Source organism: Salmo trutta, chromosome 17, assembly GCF_901001165.1.
Source record: "Salmo trutta chromosome 17, fSalTru1.1, whole genome shotgun sequence".
NCBI classification, from domain to species: Eukaryota; Metazoa; Chordata; class Actinopteri; order Salmoniformes; family Salmonidae; genus Salmo; species Salmo trutta.
Genome location: NC_042973.1, coordinates 16,484,795 through 16,504,803, shown reverse-complemented (window position 1 = coordinate 16,504,803; position 20,009 = coordinate 16,484,795). Strand labels below are relative to the sequence as shown.

General features: G+C 42.2%; 1 protein-coding gene across 1 annotated transcript in view; it reads left to right on the top strand.

The window, feature by feature from the left end:
• xxylt1 (xyloside xylosyltransferase 1) overlaps window positions 1-20,009 on the top strand; it is a 93,534-nt gene that overhangs the window by 4,909 nt on the left and 68,616 nt on the right. Inside the window, exon 3 of the mRNA XM_029695887.1 lies at window positions 8,428-8,575. Within this exon, the coding sequence (XP_029551747.1) occupies window positions 8,428-8,575 (148 nt within the window). The remainder of the gene's footprint in view (window positions 1-8,427; window positions 8,576-20,009) is intronic.

The following is a 20,009-nucleotide window of genomic DNA, read 5'->3' as shown; positions in this document are numbered from 1 at the left end:
GAGGGGGGTCAAAATCAAAAGTAACAGTCAGTAGCTGGTATGTCTAAGTACTGCAGTGCATCTCCTCCTCATGGACTGCAGCAGATTTGCCAGTTCTTGCTGTGAGATGTTACCACACTCTTCCACCAAGGCACCTGCAAGTTCCCGGACATTTCTGGGGGGGTGCTCAATGGGATTGTGATCCGGGCTCTTCGCTGGCCATGGCAGAACACTGACATTCCTGTCTTGTAGAAAATCACGGACAGAACGAGCAGTATGGCTGGTGGCATTGTCATGCTGGAGGGTCATGTCAGGATGAGCCTGCAGGAAGGGTACCACATGAGGGAGGAAGATGTCTTCCCTGTAACACACAGCGTTGAGATTGCCTGCAATGACAACAAGCTCAGTCCGATGATGCTGTGACACACCGCCCCAGACCATGACGGACCCTCCACCTCCAAATCGATCCCGCTTCAGAGTACAGGCCTCGGTGTAACGCTCATTCCTTCGACGATAAACGCGAATCCGGCCATCACCCCTGCAAATCAAATCAAATCAAATCAAATTTATTTATATAGCCCTTCGTACATCAGCTGAAATCTCAAAGTGCTGTACAGAAACCCAGCCTAAAACCCCAAACAGCAAGCAATGCATGTGAAAGAAGCACGGTGGCTGGGAAAAACTCCCTAGGAAAAACTCCTGAGAAAGGCCAAAAACCTAGGAAGAAACCTAGAGAGGAACCAGGCTATGAGGGGTGGCCAGTCCTCTTCTGGCTGTGCCGGGTGGATATTATAACAGAACATGGTCAAGATGTTAAAATGTTCGTAAATGACCAGCATGGTCAAATAATAATAATCATAGTAATTGTCGAGGGTGCAACAAGCACGTCCGGTGAACAGGTCAGGGTTCCGTAGCCGCAGGCAGAACAGTTGAAACTGGAGCAGCAGCATGGCCAGGTGGACTGGGGACAGCAAGGAGTCATCATGCCAGGTAGTCCTAGGGCTCAGGTCCTCCGAGAGAAAGAAAGAAAGAAAGAAAGAGAGAATTAGAGAGAGCATATTTACATTCACACAGGACACCGGATAAGACAAGAGAATACTCCAGATGTAACAGACTGACCCTAGCCCCCCGACACATAAACTACTGCAGCATAAATACTGGAGGCTGAGACAGGAGGGATCAGAAGACACTGTGGCCCCATCCGATGATACCCCCGGACAGGGCCAAACAGGCAGGATATAACCCCACCCACTTTGCCAAAGCACAGCCCCCACACCACTAGAGGGATATCTACAACCACCAACTTACCGTCCGAAGACAAGGCCGAGTATAGCCCACAAAGATCTCCGCCACGGCACAACCCAAGGGGGGGCGCCAACCCAGACAGGAAGACCACGTCAGTGGCTCAACCTACTCGAGTGACGCACCCCTCCCATGGACGGCATGGAAGAACACCAGTAAGTCAGTGACTCAGCCCCTGTAAAAGGGTTAGAGGCAGAGAGTCCCAGTGGGAAGAGGGGAACCGACAAGGCAGAGACAGCAAGGGCGGTTCGTTGCTCCAGCCTTTCCGTTCACCTTCACACTCCTGGGCCAGACTATACTTAATCATAGGACCTACTGAAGAGATAAGTCTTCAGTAAAGACTTAAAGGTTGAGACTGAGTCTGCGTCTCTCACATGGGTAGGCAGACCATTCCATAAAAATGGAGCTCTATAGGAGAAAGCCCTACCTCCAGCCGGTTTGCTTAGAAATTCTAGGGACAATTAGGAGGCCTGCGTCTTGTGACCGTAGCGTACGTGTAGGTATGTACGGCAGGACCAAATCGGAAAGATAGGTAGGAGCAAGCCCATGTAATGCTTTGTAGGTTAGCAGTAAAACCTTGAAATCAGCCCTTGCCTTAACAGGAAGCCAGTGTAGGGAAGCTAGCACTGGAGTAATATGATCAAATTTTTTGGTTCTAGTCAGGATTCTAGCAGCCGTATTTAGCACTAACTGAAGTTTGTTTAGTGCTTTATCCGGGTAGCCGGAAAGTAGAGCATTGCAGTAGTCGAGCCTAGAAGTAACAAAAGCATGGATTAATTTTTCTGCGTCATTTTTGGACAGAAAGTTTCTGATTTTTGCAATGTTACGTAGATGGAAAAAAGCTGTCCTTGAAGCAGTCTTGATATGTTCTTCAAAAGAGAGATCAGGGTCCAGAGTAACGCCGAGGTCCTTCACAGTTTTATTTGAGACGACTGTACAACCATCCAGATTAATTGTCAGATTCAACAGAAGATCTCTTTGTTTCTTGGGACCTAGGACAAGCATCTCTGTTTTGTCCGAGTTTAAAAGTAGAAAATTTGCAGCCATCCACTTCCTTATGTCTGAAACACAGGCTTCTAGCGAGAGCAATTTTGGGGCTTCACCATGTTTCATTGAAATGTACAGCTGTGTGTCGTCCGCATAGCAGTGAAATTTAACATTATGTTTTCGAATGACATCCCCAAGAGGTAAAATATATAGTGAAAACAATAGTGGTCCTAGAACGGAACCTTGAGGAACACCGAAATTTACAATTGATTTGTCAGAGGACGAACCATTCACAGAGACAAACTGATATCTTTCCGACAGATAAGATCTAAACCAGGCCAGAACTTGTCCATGTAGACCAATTTGGGTTTCCAATCTCTCCAAAAGAATGTGGTGATCGATGGTATCAAAAGCGGCACTAAGATCTAGGAGCATGAGGACAGATGCAGAGCCTCGGTCTGACGTCATTAAAAGGTCATTTACCACCTTCACAAGTGCAGTCTCAGTGCTATGATGGGGTCTAAAACCAGACTGAAGCGTTTCGTATACATTGTTTGTCTTCAGGAAGGCAGTGAGTTGCTGCGCAACAACTTTTTCTAAAATTTTTGAGAGGAATGGAAGATTCGATATAGGCCGATAGTTTTTTATAATTTCTGGGTCAAGATTCGGCTTTTTCAAGAGAGGCTTTATTACTGCCACTTTTAGTGAGCTTGGTACACATCCGGTGGATAGAGAGCCGTTTATTATGTTCAACATAGGAGGGCCAAGCACAGGAAGCAGCTCTTTCAGTAGTTTAGTTGGAATAGGGTCCAGTATGCAGCTTGAGGGTTTGGAGGCCATGATTATTTTCATCATTGTGTCAAGAGATATAGTACTAAAACACTTTAGTATCTCCCTTGAGCCAAGGTCCTGGCAGAGTTGTGCAGACTCTGGACAATGAAGCCCTGGAGGAATACCCAGATTTAAAGAGGAGTCCGTAATTTGCTTTCTAATGATCATGATCTTTTCCTCAAAAAAGTTCATAAATTTATTACTGCTGAAGTGAAAGCCATCCTCCATTTGCGAATGCTGCTTTTTAGTTAGCTTTGCGACAGTGTCAAAAAGAAATTTCGGATTGTTCTTATTTTCCTCAATTAAGTTGGAAAAATAGGATGATCGTGCAGCAGTGAGGGCTCTTCGATACTGCACGGTACTGTCTTTCCAAGCTAGTCGGAAGACTTCCAGTTTAGTGTGGCGCCATTTCCGTTCCAATTTTCTGGAAGCTTGCTTCAGAGCTCGTGTATTTTCTGTATACCAGGGAGCTAGTTTCTTATGACAGATGTTTTTAATTTTTAGGGGTGCAACTGCATCTAGGGTATTGCGCAAGGTTGAATTGAGTTCCTCGGTTAGGTGGTTAACTGATTCTTGTCCTCTGACGTCCTTGGGTAGGCAGAGGGAGTCTGGAAGGGCATCAAGGAATCTTTGGGTTGTCTGAGAATTTATAGCACGACTTTTAATCTTCCTTGGTTGGGGTCTGAGCAGATTATTTGTCGCAATTGTAAACGCAATAAAATGGTGGTCCGATAATCCAGGATTATGAGGAAAAACATTAAGATCCACAACATTTATTCCATGGGACAAAACTAGGTCCAGAGTATGACTGTGGCAGTGAGCACTGTCTCTATGCGCACTTACTAGACGCGTCCCACATACTCACACATGCTACACTGACACCCCAACGCGCACACACACACACTACATACACTAACACACACAAAACATACAGACATGCATATTAACACTCACACACATAAAACACACACACATTCATATTGACACACACACTCTTTCACACTCTTCACATACACCTCTGCTACTCTATCCTGATTGCCTAGTCACTTTTACCCCTAACTGCATGTACATATTACCTCAATTACAATGAACTTCACTGAACAAAATATTAATGCAACATGTAAAGTGTTGGTCCCATTTTTCATGAGCTGAAATAAAAGATCCCAGAAATGTTCTATACCCACAAAAAGCTTGGCTGACTCCACCTGTCAGCGACGGGTGTGGCTGAATAGCAGAATCCACACATTTTGAAGAGGTGTCCACATGCTTTTGTGTGTCTGTATGTGCTTTTGTGACAAAAACCAAACACATTAATTTGAAAATAGAGCAATTAGTTTTGCCAGAAGCTTTACTGAACTTTTCACTTTGGCTAGCTTAGTAACCAGAAGAAAAAAAATCTACAGAATCAACATTTCTCCTCTTGTTTTAACTTGACACAACAAATTTGTCGTCATAAAAATGAGCTGTTTGAACATCTAAAATTTAGCGATTTACGGGACAGGAATACAATCCATGTTAATGTTTTTAAATTTAATTTTAACGTACATTTTTCATGTTTTTTTTTTTAATTGAGGTTATTTAACTATATATATATTTTAGTGTGTACCTTTTTTAAAAGGTATGGCATGGATCAGAAAACCAGTCAGTATGTGGTGTGACCACAATTTGCCCCATGCAGCACGATAAATCTCCTTCACACTCCTCTTCAATGGCTGTGCGAAGTTGCTGGATATTGGCGGAACTGGATCACGCTGTCAAACACGTTGATCCAGAGCATCCTAAACATGCTCAATGGGTGACATGTCTGAGTATGCAGACCCTGAAAGAACTGGGACATTTTCAGCATCCAGGAATTGTGTACAGATCGTTGCGACATGGGGCCGTGCATTATCATGGTGAAACATGAGGTGATGGCTGCGGATGAATGGCACGACAATGGACCTCAGGATCTCGTCACGGTATCTCTGTGCATTCAAATTGGCATCAATAAAATGCTATTGTGTTCATTGTCTGTAGCTTAGGCCTGCCCACACCATAACCCCGCCGCTACCATGCGGCACTCGGTTCACAATGTTGACATCAGCAAAGATCTTGCCCACACATCGCCATACACGTCGTCTGCGGTTGTGAGGCCGGTTGGACGTACTGCCAAATTCTCTAAAACAACATTGGAGGCGGCATATGGTAGAGAAAATAATATTTTATTCTCTGGCAACAGCTCAGCATGCCAATTGCATGCTCCCTCAAAATGTAGACATCTGTGGCATTGTGTTGTGTGGAATATTTATGGGATCTTTTTATTTAAGCTCATGAAACATGGGACCAACACTTTACATGTTGCGTTTTATATTTTTGTTGAGTATAGATATAAAGTATGTAGAAAATCTGATGGACCTACAGTTGAAGTGGAAGTTCACATACACTTGGGTTGAAATCATTAAAACTCATTTTTCAACCACTCCACAAATTTCTTGTTAACAAACTATAGTTTTGGCAAGTCAGTTAGGACAACTACTTTGCATGACACAAGTCATTTTTCCAAAAATTGTTTACATACAGACTATTTCACTTATAATTCACTGTATCACAATTCCAGTGGGTCAGAAGTTTACATACACTAAGTTGACTGTGCCTTTTTAAACAGCTTTAGAAAATTCCATAAAATGTCATGGCTTTAGAAGCTTCTGATAGGCTAACATCATTTGAGTCAATTGGAGGTGTACCTGTGGATGTATTTCAAGGCCTACCTTCAAACTCAGTGCCTCTTTGCTTGACATCATGGGAAAATCAAAAGAAATCAGCCAAGACCTCAGAAGATAAATTGTAGACCTCCACAAGTCTGGTTCATCCTCGGGAGCAATTTCCAAACACCTGAAGGTACCACATTCATCTGTACAAACAATAGTACGCAAGTATAAACACCATGGGACCTCGCAGCCGTCATACCGCTCAGGAATGAGACGCATTCTGTCTCCTAGAGATGAACGTACTTTGGTGCGAAAAGTGCAAATCAATCCCAGAACAACAGCAAAAGACCCTGTGAAGATGCTGGAGGAAACAGATACAAAAGTAGCTATATCCACAGTAAAACAAGTCCTATATCGACATTACCTGAAAGGCCGCTTAGCAAGGAAGAAGTCACTGCTCCAAAACCGTCATAAAAAAAGCCAGACTACGGTTTGCAACTGCACATGGGGACAAAGATCGTACTTTTTTGAAGAAATGTCCTCTGGTCTGATTTAACAAAAATATAACTCTTTGGCCATAATGACCATCGTTATGTTTGGAGGAAAAAAGGTGAGGCTTGCAAGCCGAGGAACACCATCCCAACCGTGAAGCACGGGTGGCAGCATCATGTTGTGGGGGTGCTTTCCTGCAGGAGGGAATGGTGCACTTCACAAAATAGATGGCATCATGAGGCAGGAAAATTATGTGAATATATTGAAGCAACATCTCAAGACATCAGTCAGGAAGTTGATGCTTGGTCGCAAATGGATCTTCCAAATGGACAATGACCCCAAGCATACTTCCAAAGTTGTGGCAAAATGGCTTAAGGACAACAAAGTCAAGGTGTTGCAGTGGCCATCACAAAGCCCTGACCTCAACCCTATAGAAAATTTGTGGGCAGAACTGAAAAAGTGTGTGCGAGCAAGGAGGCCTACAAACCTGACTCAGTTACACATGCTCTGTCAGGAGGAATGGGCCAAAATCCACCCAACTTATTGTGGGAAGCTTGTGGAATGCTACCCAAAATCTTTGACCCAAGTTAAACAATTTAAAGGCAATGCCACCAAATAATAATTGACTGTATGTCAACTTCTGACCCACTGGGAATGTGATGAAAGAAATAAAAGCTGGAATAAATCATTCTATCAATTATTATTCTGACATTTCACATTCTTAAAATTAAGTGGTGATCTTAACTGACCTAAGACAGGGCATTTTTACTCTGATTTAAATGTCAGGAATTGTGAAAGACTGAGTTTTTAAATGTATTTGGCTAAGGTGTATGTAAACTTCCGACCTCAACTGTACATGTTTGAGTCACTCAGATGGTGTAGCACGAAATTAGTTTTGAAACATCAAATTTTCAAAAATGTACAGTCAGCGAGTGCACCATTGGCCACGCCCACCAGCTAAGCCCCATTTTGATCCAGAAAAAGCCCTGTTATAATACAGTAGGTGAGTTTATTATTTTTTTTCTCTAATGCTTTCTTTTGCCATCCTTTTTCTTTGTTGTGCTCGATGATGTCGAAATAGAATGTAAGTAGGAAGTTGGTACAGGACAATTGAGGAGTATAACTGTAATAAGAGAACATCTGAGGAATCTCCTACACTTTTCCTGTATTATTTAGTACATGTGGGTTGTTGGGAGGAGTTCTGCCCCATCTTGTTTACTATCTGAATTATTCATCCATAGCTCTTAAAAAATAACTTAATCTATTAAATATACAAGTAAAATCTATAAATGAACATCATTGTTACATTTTCTGCTCTCATTCCCGCATTTTCTGTGCCCAGGCGCTCTCAGCTGTATGTCATTTGGGAAAGGCAATATCACCATTTGTTGGGTTAAGAATTTTGAATTGATTGAATCCAATGTTAATGTGATGAAGGTCTTTAATTGCACTGTGGCTAGTGGGTAGCTTACATAACACTTATGTACTGGAAAATGGGCTTATGTAAGAGTTCCCTTTTTCCAAAGCTAGGTCTAGGTGCTGTTCCACAATGCCATCTCCAGGGCTGTTTTTATTGCCAGACGTATGGTAGGGGAGGCTTACCTTAATCGCTTATGGAACATTAAATGATGTCTGCACATCCCAAGCACACAGATCTGATTAAATATGTCTCCCTTATTGCCTAATCCCATTAACCTCCCCCCCACACACACCACACACACACACACTTTTAATACAGTAGCATTTAACCAAGACATGATCTGGAACAATTTTGAACATATTTGTTTCTGCAGAAATAAATATATGTAAAATCCTCTTCTAATCTGGTGGGAGATCCACATGATCTGACTGGGGAATGCGGCCCGGTTCTGCTTCTCAGCCAAATCCCTGCACTGCACCATGGGATTAGGGCCCCTGGGGTAGCTTGGAGTGTGACCTGCTGAGGAGAGGCAGGGAGATGGGGCTCCTGGAGAGGGGAGGGTGTTTGATCGTGAGGAACCCTTATGCACATCCCCATTGCAATTAGAACAATAAGTTTATAAATGTCATGGGCATGTGTCTTGTACAATTGTCAGTATCAATTCTGAATTACTTGAATGTCTGAATGGCATGTTTCTCACATGCCTGACTGCCCTTGTTTGTGGTGAAGGTGGTGTTCCATGACGTGGGGGTCTTGAGCCAGAAACTCTTCCCCATCGTGGAGGCCATGCAGAAGCACTTCAGCGCCGGCTCTGGGGCCTACTATAGTGACGCCATCTTCTTCCTGTCAGTGGCTATGCACCACATCATGCCCACAGGTAAGAGTTACTTTAGTTACAAAGCCAAATCTGAATGATGTTCCACTACACGGTTGATACCATCAGAAGAAGATGTCTTGGTGGTCAATTAAAAAAAAAAATAATAATAATAATAATAAAGTTTTTAAACATTACCGTTTTAAAACTATGAAGTTAAGTGTCACTCACTATATTAGTTGGGTGTGCTTTGCTCCCGAGGTCTGTATCAGATGTTTAGATGTTTAATACTATTTTTACTTTGGATGACTCACAGAAAGTACCCCGAAGTCTATCCCAAGGTGACCAGCTCAATCTGAAGTTCTGTGCTTGGTGGATGACTAATCAAGCTAGCCTGGGTGCCAGTCTGTTTCTGTTCTCTTGCCAACTCCTTATGGAATGCTCATGCAAAACGGTTTGGATTGACAATGGAGTAGGCAAAAGCACAAACCGATCTTGGGACCAGGCTAATTTGCCCTAATGGAGTCAGAATCCCAGAAGGCTGTGTGGAGTAGAGATAGCTGTCTGTCTCTCTCTTTGTCTGTGTGCACAATGGTTTATTTCCTCCGCCTCTCTCTAAAGGCCGATTTATACCCGATGTAGACGAATGATTCGGAGCGCAGTGTTGCAATGTCGTAGCTCCTTGTAGTGCGCTCCGGCATTCAACATACCGGTGCCACATGCCGTGCCACATGAAAATTGTAACGCGCTGTATAATTCCATGTGCAGCTGTGTAGGCAATAAAGCTCGGTTGATTCCTTGATCTGAGCTGTAGGCTATGCATCAATGTAGCCTCATTTGCATTTTTTAAGCAAATATAATCTCAGCGTCTGTTCAAACAATAAACCCCCAAAAATTGGATCCCCAGAAACATTTTTTTTATTTAGAAGTAATAACTATTGGTAAAAACAGCTGCGAGATATGTGCTTTTCCTCCCTGACTATTCTTTGCTGAAATGGGAGTGAATATTGAAGCAGCATATCAAAGGGGAATGACATGGTAGGATACACTGGGAAATATATTCATATTTAATTATGAATCAGATTATTTCAGATGGCGATGTGGGAAGCAAATCAACTTTAATTTCAAGATTGATGTGTTGGTTTAGCTTTGCATTAAATAAACAACCTATTTTTGCATTGATAACCAAATATAATCTCAGCGACTGTTCAAACAATAAACCAAACATTGTGGCCTGATTTAGAATCCCCCCCAAAAAATAAGTTTACAAGTAATATTATTCTAGGCTATTTTGAAACATAAAATCAGATGTCATGTGCTTCTGGGGTGGCAGGTAGCCTAGCGGTTAGAGCGTTGGACTAGTAACCGAAAAGTTGCAAGATCGAACCCCTGAGCTGACAAGGTAAAAATCTGTCGTTCTGCCCCTGAACAAGGCAGTTAGCCTAGGAACAGTGGGTTGTCATTGAAAATAAGAATTTGTTCTTAACTGACTTGCCTAGTTAAATAAAGGTAAAATACATTTTTAAAAATTACTCTGTGACAAAAAAATATAACATTTTATTTTTAACTGATATGCTGCTTCAATGTATTCGCTCCCATATCAAATTGGGATAATATTATAGGTTACACTGGCAAATATACTGTAAGAATATTATTTCATTATAAATTTGATTATTTCACATTGAGATCTCCAAAGCTAAAAGGCTATAGCTAGCGTGCAGTGTTTATCCAACTTGCTAGCAAGGGAAGACAATTAGAGGGACTCTTCTTTTGCTTTCACCACAAATGAGAAGACAACCTCTGTCGCCCCCTTTTAAATGTTTCTATTTGGGAGTCTGGACCAGTGAGGTATCATGTTACCAAAAGGTGATGTTGTTTAAAAAAATCTGACTCCACCCAGCGCATGCAAGTTCGTAGATCTCAGCACATGAATCTTGTAGTAGAGGGTGTAACCCTCAGTGAGCCATGACTTGATTAGTGAGTGGGCACAGATGTGCTCTCGAATGAGAGACTGAGGAGTGTTTTGCAAACACTCTCACTCTCTTTATCTCTCACATGCTCATATACACTCATACATTCTCTCATTCAATTTCACACACATTCACTCTCTCTCCCTCTTACAGAAACATACAGTGCCTTCAGAAAGTATTTATACCCCTTGACTTTTGTTGTGTTACAGCCTGAATTCAAAATCTACACACAATACCCCATAATGACAAAGTGAAAACATGTTTTTAGAAATGTTTGCTAATTTATTGAAAATGAAATACAGACCCTGAGTCAATACTTTGTAGAAGCATCTTTGGCAGCGATTACAGCTGTGAGTGTTTCGGGGTAAGCCTTTCCACACCTGGATTGTACAACAACAAATTCTTCAAGCTCTGTCAAATTGGTTGTTGATCATTGCTAGACAACCATTTTCAGGTCTTGCTATAGATTTTCAAGTAAATTTAAGTCAAAACTGTAACTCGGCCACTCAAGAACGTTCACTGGTGTGAATACTTTCTGAAGGCACTGTAGACTGCAAATTGATCGCAAGAAGCCCAAACAGAGTATTTGACTAAAACATAATAATTTCAAGCCTTGCTTACATTTGTATATGATCACATATCCCTATTGTGCGTGGAAATACATTGGAACAGATTTCCAAAATTAAAATCCCTTGGAGCTGATTTGCTTGTTTTTAGTCATGTCCAACAACCACAACCAAAAAAACCATACATATGTACAGTGTATACACTATATATACGAAAGTATGTGGAGACCCCTTCAAATTAGTGGATTTGGATATTTCAGTCACATCTGTTGCTGATAAGTGTATAAAATCGAGCACAAAGCCATGCAATTTCCATAGACAAACATTGGCAGTAGAATGGCCTTACTGAAGAGCTCAGTGACTCAGTGCCACTGTCATAAGATGCTACCTTTCCAACAGGTCAGTTCCTCAAATTTCTGCCCTGATAGAGCTGCCCCAGTCAACTGTAAGTGCTGTCATTGTGAAGTGGAAACGTCCAGGAGCAACAACGGCTCAGCAGCAAAGTGGAATGGGACTGCTGAAGCACATGGCGTATAAAAATAATCTGTCCTCGGTTGCAACACTCACTACCGAGTTCCAGAGTGCTTCTGGAAGCAACGTCAGCACAAGAACTGTTCGATGGGAGCTTCATGAAATGGGTTTCCATGGCCGAGCAGCCACACACAAGCCTAAGATCATCATGCGCAATGCCAAGCATCGGCTATACTGGTGTAAAGCTTGCAGCCATTGGAATCTGGAGCAGTGGAAACCTTTTCTCTGGAGTGATGAATCACGTTTCACCATCTGGCAGTCTGACGGACAAATCTGGGTTTGGAGGATGCCAGGAGAATACTACCTGCCCGAATGCATAGTGCCAGCTTTAAAGTTTGGTGGAGTAGGAATAATGTTCTGGGGATTATTTGGGGGTGGCCAAATAAAATCACACGCAGGTCAGTTGGGGAACCCTGGCCTACACTGTTTCTAACACACTTACATTCACTCAAACATATACACTCTCGTTTCTCCTGTCTCCTCACAGGATGCTCGGGAGATACGGGGGGAACTGAGGTTGTGTTTATTGAGGGGGTGGCTACACACAGCTGGATGAGGCAGACTGGCAGGTGCTTGACAGACACATGGCATGGAGCGCTCTCCCATGGAGAAAAGGAAGCGTTCTGTTTGATTGTCGCAGGTCGCTTCAGTGCCCCTCAGTGAGAGCAGATGGTGGCAGTCTCCTCTGGAGCAAGTAGGCTTTTGGGTTTACGCCTTTCCCTGGGCATACACACACACACACACCACACCGCACCAAACACACTGTGCCCATACTATGAATCACTTTCATAAAAGAAGAGGGAGGACGTTGGAACATGAGTGGGTTGTGTTCCTATTTATTACAGCAGTAAGGAAGCATTTGGAGTAGAAGAGTTCAATAACTGCTTTTCAATTTACGCTTTTCAAACAAGATGTTACATCCATATGTCATAAGATCAGTCAGTCAGTTGTCCATTTAGGTCGTAGGAAGCAAGGTTTCAGTGTAAACATGACCTAAAGGGCCTTCAGTGAATGCACCAGAAACACAAGCCTTGGATTCCAAGAAATCCTGAATTCCTATAAGAAGAAACATCCAGGAGAAGATTGCAAATGTCAAGCTGCAGACTTCACGCACTGGTGGAAGAGCATTATTCTTTTTTTCTCCATACTTTTTGTCATTCACACTAGACTGGTCAACAACACATCGCTCAAGGCTCAGTCAAAGAGGTCTGAAGAAAAAATGCAGGCATGAAACACACTCAAAGGAATCAAACTAGGTCTACAGAGTCTGAGAGAGGAAGGATTAAGAATGCTGTGTTCTTCTGTCTGATCTGTTGTCACTCTGAGCTTTCAGATCTGCCCGGACAATTTACTGCTTGCCCTTTCAAATAGCAATTGAAGGCTAACGTGAGGTTGAATAGATGTTTTTTCTGTCCATGTTTTCTGCAATTGGCATAGCATGCTGAACCGCTCTCTCCAGCTCGCTTCAGATTCACCAAGTAGCTTTTCCTCCGTCAGAGGAATTGTTATATCTTCAGGGGGACTGCTGGAGTTTTCACTTCACTTGAAGATAGGCAGTTTGTGTGATTGTGAATGTGATTTTGTGTGTGTGGACCTTATATTTTCTGCACAGTTGAGTGATTGCTAGAATTGCCACAAATGGAGATGTGAGGGAAAGTGGGTCAAGTGCAGTTATTTATCGTTTTGATGTTTATCATTTATATGAAAGTGTTCCAGCTGTTTTGGAAAAGATGTAGCTCTCTGTGGGGGCTATTGATGATTTGTGTTATGCTTTCTCCCTCTTACCCCAGCCATACGAACTGTTCATTACTCAAACCATACAGAAAACTATGGGTAACATGAGGCAATACAAATGGGGAAAATGGCAACCTTGACATTCCAGGTCACAATTTCATCATACAATACTGTCACTTATCAAACATTCAACTCCAAAGTGACTCACAAGTATGTACAGTGAGGGACTGAGCAACAAATGCTAGTCGTCACATGCTTCGTAAACAACAGGTTTAGACTAACAGTGAAATGCTTACTAACGGGCCCTTTGTCAACAATGCAGAAAGAAAGAAAATAGAAAAATAATACATGTAATAATAAATACACAATGAGTAACGATAACTTGGCTATATACACAGGGTACCAGTACTGAATCGACGTGAAGGGGTATTCAGACCCCTTGACTTCTTCCACATTTTGTTACGTTACTGCCTTATTCTAAAAATGGATCATATTGTTTTTTCCCCCTCAAACTACACACAATACAGCGTAATGACAATGATTTAAAAAAAAAAAAATGTAGCTCATGTAAAAAATACAAATAAAAACGGATATTACATTTACGTAAGTATTCAGACTCTTTACTCAGTTCTTTGTTGAAGCACCTTTGGCAGTGATTACAGCCTCGAGCCTTCTTGGGTATGACGCTACAAGCTTGGCACACCTGTATTTGGGGACTTTCTCCCATTCTTCTCTGCAGATCCTTTCAAGCTTTGTCATGTTGGATGGGGAGCGTCGCTGGACAGCTATTTTCAGGTCTCCAGAGATGTTCAAACGGGTTCAAGTCCGAGCTCTGGCTGGTCCACTCAAGGACATTCAGAGACTTGTCTCAAAGCCATCCCTGCGTTGTCTTGGCTGTGTGCTTAGGGTCGTTGTCCTGTTGGAAGGTGAACCTTTGCCCCAGTGTGAGGTATTGAGCACTCTGGAGCAGGTGTTCTTCAAGGATCTCTCTGTACTTTGCTCCGTTCATCATTCCCTCAATCAATGACTAGTCTCCCAGTCCCTGCCGCTGAACAACATACCCACAGCATGATGCTGCCACCACTATGCTTCACTGTAGGGATGGTGTCAGGCTTTTTCCAGACATGACACTTGGCATTCAGGCTAAAGAGTCCAATCTTGGTTTCATCAGACCAGAGAATCTTATTTCTCATGGTCTGAGAGTCCTTTCGGTGCCTTTTGGCAAACTCCAAGAGGGCTGTCATTTGCCTTTTACTGAGGAGTGGCTTCCGTCTGGCCACTCTACCAAGGCCTGATTGGTGGAGTGCTGCAGAGATGGTTGTACTTCTGGAAGGTTCTCCCATCTCCATAGAGGAACTCTGTACCTCCTGACAGAGTGACCATCGGGTTCTTGGTCACCTCCCTGACCAAGTTTTTTTTTTTTCTCACCTGATTGCTCAGTTTGGCCGGGCAGCCAGCTCTAGGAAGAGTCCAGGTTTTTCCAAACTTCTTCCATTTAAGAATGATGGATGGCACTGTGTTCTTGGACCTTCAATGCTGCAGACATTTTTTGGTACCCCTCCCCAGATCTGTGCCTCGACACAATCCTGTCTCGGAGCTCTACGGACAATTCCTACAACCTCCATGGCTTGGTTTTGGTTGTCAACTATGTGACCTTATGTAGACAGGCGTGAGCCTTTCCAAATCATGTCCAATCAATTGAATTTACCGCAGGTGGACTCCAATCAAGTTGTAGAAACATCTCAAGGATGATTATTGGAAACAGGATGCACCTGAGCTCAAATTTGAGTCTTATGACAAAAGTTAGAATTTTTTTTTTTATATATATTTGTAAAAAAAAAAATAAGAAACAAGTTTTCGCTTTGTCTTTATGTTTTGTGTGTAGATTGAGGATTTATTTTCTTCATTTCATCTATTTTAGAATAAGGCTGTAACATAACAAAATCTGGGAAAAATCAGGGGTCTGAATACTTCCCGAATGCACTGTACCTCTTGACTTATTCCACATTTTGTGTTACAGCCTGAATTCAAAATAGATTTTTCCCCTCACACATCTACACACAATACCCCATAATGACAAAGTGAAAGCAACATACTATTTTGAAAATAAAATAAATATCTAATTTACATTAGTATTCACACCTGAGTCTATACATGTTAGAATCACCTTCAGCAGCAATTACAGCAGTGAGTCTTTCTGGGTAAGTCTGAGTGCTTTGCACTCCTGGATTGTACAATATTTGCAAATATACACTACTGTTAAAGTTTGGGGTCACTGAGAAATGTCCTTGTTTTTGAAGAAAAACACTTGTCCATTTAAAATAACATCAAATTGATCAGAAATACAGTGTAGACATTGTTAGTGTTGTAAATGACTATTGTAGCTGGAAATTGCAGATTTTTTTTTATGGAATATCTACATAGGCGTTGTGGCAGACCAGGGGGTTTGGTCAAGATGTTTACCCATATCAGACACGGACAGAGAAGGATTAGCTCAGTTTCAAGGGTGTTTATTTAAATAATAGATAGAAAAGGACAAGTCTTCCTGAGACCCTCTCCGGGATGCCGTCTTCAGGTATTCCGGGTCTGGCTGTATCCTGTCGGGCACAAAACTGAACACCCTCTTCTTACCTCTGCAACCGTCAACAATACCACAGGAGTCCTTTCTTCCCCCGTTCCTCCTGTGTGCTGCCCTTCTGGCAGCTTTATGGGCCTTGCACAGCTGGTGAGAAATCCGCCCTTGATTACTCACCAGCTCCCAATCAGCCCCAATTAGTCCTGTCTGGAGAGCCCGTCGAGACATGGCACATCCAGCAGATGGAGCCATCGCCTCATGATGTATACAGCGTACAGATTCCCATTATCAGCAACCTTCACTTCTGTGTTTCATTTTAAAAGGCTAATTTATAATTAGAAAACCTTTTTTGAAACGATGTTAGCACAGCTGAAAATGGTTGTCCTGATTAAAGAAGCAGTAAAACTTGCATTCTTCAGACTAGTTGAGTATCTGGAGCATCAGCATTTGTGGGTTCGATTACAGGCTCAAAATGACCAGAAACAAAGAGCTTCCTTCGGAAACTCATCAGTCTATTCTTGTTCTGAGAAATGAAAGCTATTCCATGCGAGAAATTGCCAAGAAACTGAAGATCTTGTACAACGCTGTGTACTACTCCCTTCACAGAACAGTCCAAACTGGCTCTAACCAGAATAGAAAGAGGAGTGGGAGGCCCCGGTGCACAACTGAGCGAAGACAAGTAGATTAGAACGTCTAGTTTGAGAAACAGACGCCTTACAAGTCCTCAACTGGCAGCTTCATTAAATAGTACCCACAAAACACCAGTCTCAACGTCAACAGTGAAGAGGCAACTCCGGGATGCTGGCCTTCTAGGCAGAGTTTGTCCAGTGTCTGGGTTCTTTTGCCCATCTTAATATTTTATTTTTATTGGCCAGTCTGAGATATGGCTTTTTCTTTGCAACTCTGCCTAGAAGACCTTAAATATATATATTTTTTAAATATATAAATATTAGGACGAGCAATGTCGGAGTGGCATTGACTGACTAAATACAGTAGAATAGAATACAGTGTATACATATGAGATGAGTAAAGCAGTATGTAAACATTTATTAAAGTGACTAGCGTTCCATTATTAAAGTGGCCAGTTATTCCATGTCTATGTATATAGGGTAGCAGCCTCTAAGGTGCTGGTTTGAGTAGCCTGGTGGTAGCCAGCTAGTGATGGTTATTTAACAGTCTGATGGCCTTGCGATAGAAGCTGTTTTTCAGTCTCTCGGTCCCAGCTTTGATGCACCTGTACTGAATTTTAGCAACCTTTTAAGCATTCTATTACAGTTTAAATAGTTAACACACACACGTGGACGCAGTGGTCTAAGGCACTGCATCTCAGTGCAAGAGGTGTCACTACAGTCCCTGTTTCGAATCCAGGCTGTATCATATCTGGCCATGATTGGGAGTACCATAGGGCGGCACACAATTGGCCCTGCGTTGTCTGGGTTTGGCCGGGGTAGGCCGTCATTGTAAATAAGAATTTCTTCTTAACTGACTTGCCTAGTTAAATAAAGGTTTTACACACACACACACACACACACTGACCACACTACCAGTAAAATATAATCAAAACCTATTTCTTTCACTTGCTGTGCTGTTTCGTTGTTCATTTGTTCAGTCATTTCATTCTCAACCAGGATTTCTATACAACACCTTTTGGGTCTTTTGCATTTCAGGACCTGAATATGACTGCATGTCACATAATAATTTAACGCGTTCATAATTGTTTTTACGTAGTTATTACACATTGATTACACTATCACTCGTATTTCATATGTCACAACAATTCATTGATACGTATGCTATGATGCTGGTAAAGTTGTCTCGCGCACCTACAGTGCTGGTCATAAAAAAAAAAAAGCTAGCTAGCTCATGGATGCAAACAATGTTCTTCACCAAAAACATAGCAAAACGACATCTGTTTCAGTAGCTATATAGCTAGGTTTCATCTAAAATAACCTTACCTTGTTGACTGCTCGATCTACACAGCAGACATTGTGGGCTAGGTTAGGAATGCTGTGTTGCAAGTGTAGCGCAATATTTTACGTGGCGTCATTACGTCTTGTACCTAACGTTATATAGGTATGCACGCCAGCTTTGACATCGGTTTTTCACATTGACGTTAAACTAGACATCGGGCCGATACCAATGTTGGCATTTTTAGACTAATATCGGCTGATTCCAATATGTTCACCGATATTTTGTTTATCCCTAGTATCTAGGAATGAATTAACAAGGCAAAAGGATAGATGATAAACAGTAGCACCAGCATATGTGAGTTAGTGCTAAAAGGGTCAATGCAGTGTCGTGATGTGACTTTCATTAATGTGATGACTGTTTATCGAAACAAACTAACTATGTTTAATTGTCACCGATTTAAAAAAAAAAAAAAATCTAAAAAAAAAGTATTAATCATGTAACGATTAACTCATTTGGAATTTGGGGCACAACGTGAAAAGTTCTTTAACGAGTTACTATCTTCCGACTTAAACTCTAAAGAGATATAGATGTCTCTTACATCAATGTCATTTATTAAATCATTACCTCATCAGTCTCATTCTGAACATCGTAGACCTCTTGAATTCGCAAGAACCCTAACCTTATTGATGAATCAGCAATACACAGATTGGCTTAATTATTTATTTAGTAACTAACTAAATAATAACACAGAATATATACACACACACACACACAGCATAAGTTATTGATTAGACGTAATACAATGCAAACAGGTCCCTAGTGAACTAACAACAGCATTACTGCTTGGTTATAAAAGGGAGGGGTCAATAAAAATAGAGGGAAAGACAAAGAGATTGAACTTATCGTTGTTACATTTGGAACCTACGCTCAAAGGAATAGTAATACTTTGCACATGAACCACCGCTCATTCGGATAAGAAATGCAATGTATATATTTACGCGTAGATATCTTTCTCTGTCGCCTCTCTGTTGAAACCAATCGATCCTTCTATGAGGAAGGGGCTGGATGGGTGTAAGGCTCTGGTTGTCCACCAGAGGTCACAATGTCCTTAGTTTAGAGCTTCTCTGGTAGTGAAGTGGTTGTTAGAATAGATACATCAGATGCAGCAACACTTGTCTGAGATGGGATTCTCCTTCCCACCTTGTCTTTAGTCAAAGTTCTTGACTACTTTACATCCACAGCTGCAGACTGTCAAATGTTCTGGTTTAGTCTTTATCTTCTTCATTCGTGTTGAGAGTTTCAGAGTTTCTAACTTTCAACGTGTAGACAACGGTTTCACGTCTTTGTCTCGTAGTTCGATTTTTGATTTGATGATTTGATTTGATTTTTGGTGGTCTCAATGATTGATTATTCAGGGTTCAGCTCCCGACCACTTTACACACCAGTAGTAACACTGCAATGTACTGGTGTCAACATGGTCTGGTAGTTTCAACCATTCGTAACGTCCAGCTCACACTGCACGTCTGCTTCGTCTAATGTACATTCCGTTAGCGAGTCCTTTTTAAGCACTCTGGCCAACGGGGCGTTCTGTCATGCTGACACGAACTCTGAGCTCACTTGGGCATGGCTACTTTATAACTTATATAAAAAACAATTCTCGTTAGAAAACTAGAATCACATTTCTATCTTTAAAAAATACTCTCATAGCCTCCTGAGTGGCGCAGTGGTGTAAGGCATTGCATCGCAGTGCTAGCTGTGCCACTAGAGATTCTGGGTTCGAGTCCAGGCTCTGTCGCAGCCGGCCGCAACCGGGAGGCCCATGGGGTGGCGCACAATTGGCCCAGCGTCATCCGGGTTAGGGTGGGTTTGGCCGGCAGGGATATCCTTGTCTCATTGTGCACTAGTGACTCCTGTGGCGGACCGGGCGCAGTGCACGCTGACACGGTTGCCAGGTGTACGGTGTTTCCTCCGACACGTTGGTGCGGCTGGCTTCCGGGTTGGATGGGCATTGTATCAAGAAGCAGTTGGGTTGGATTGTGTTTCGGAGGACGCATGGCTCACGACCTTCGCCTCTCCCGAGTCCGTACGGGAGTTGCAGCGATGAGACAAGACTGTAACTTCTACTACCAATTGGATACCACGAAATTGGGGAGAAAAAATAAAAGAAATAAATACTCTCATACTTAATAATTTTTTTTATACAACATTTT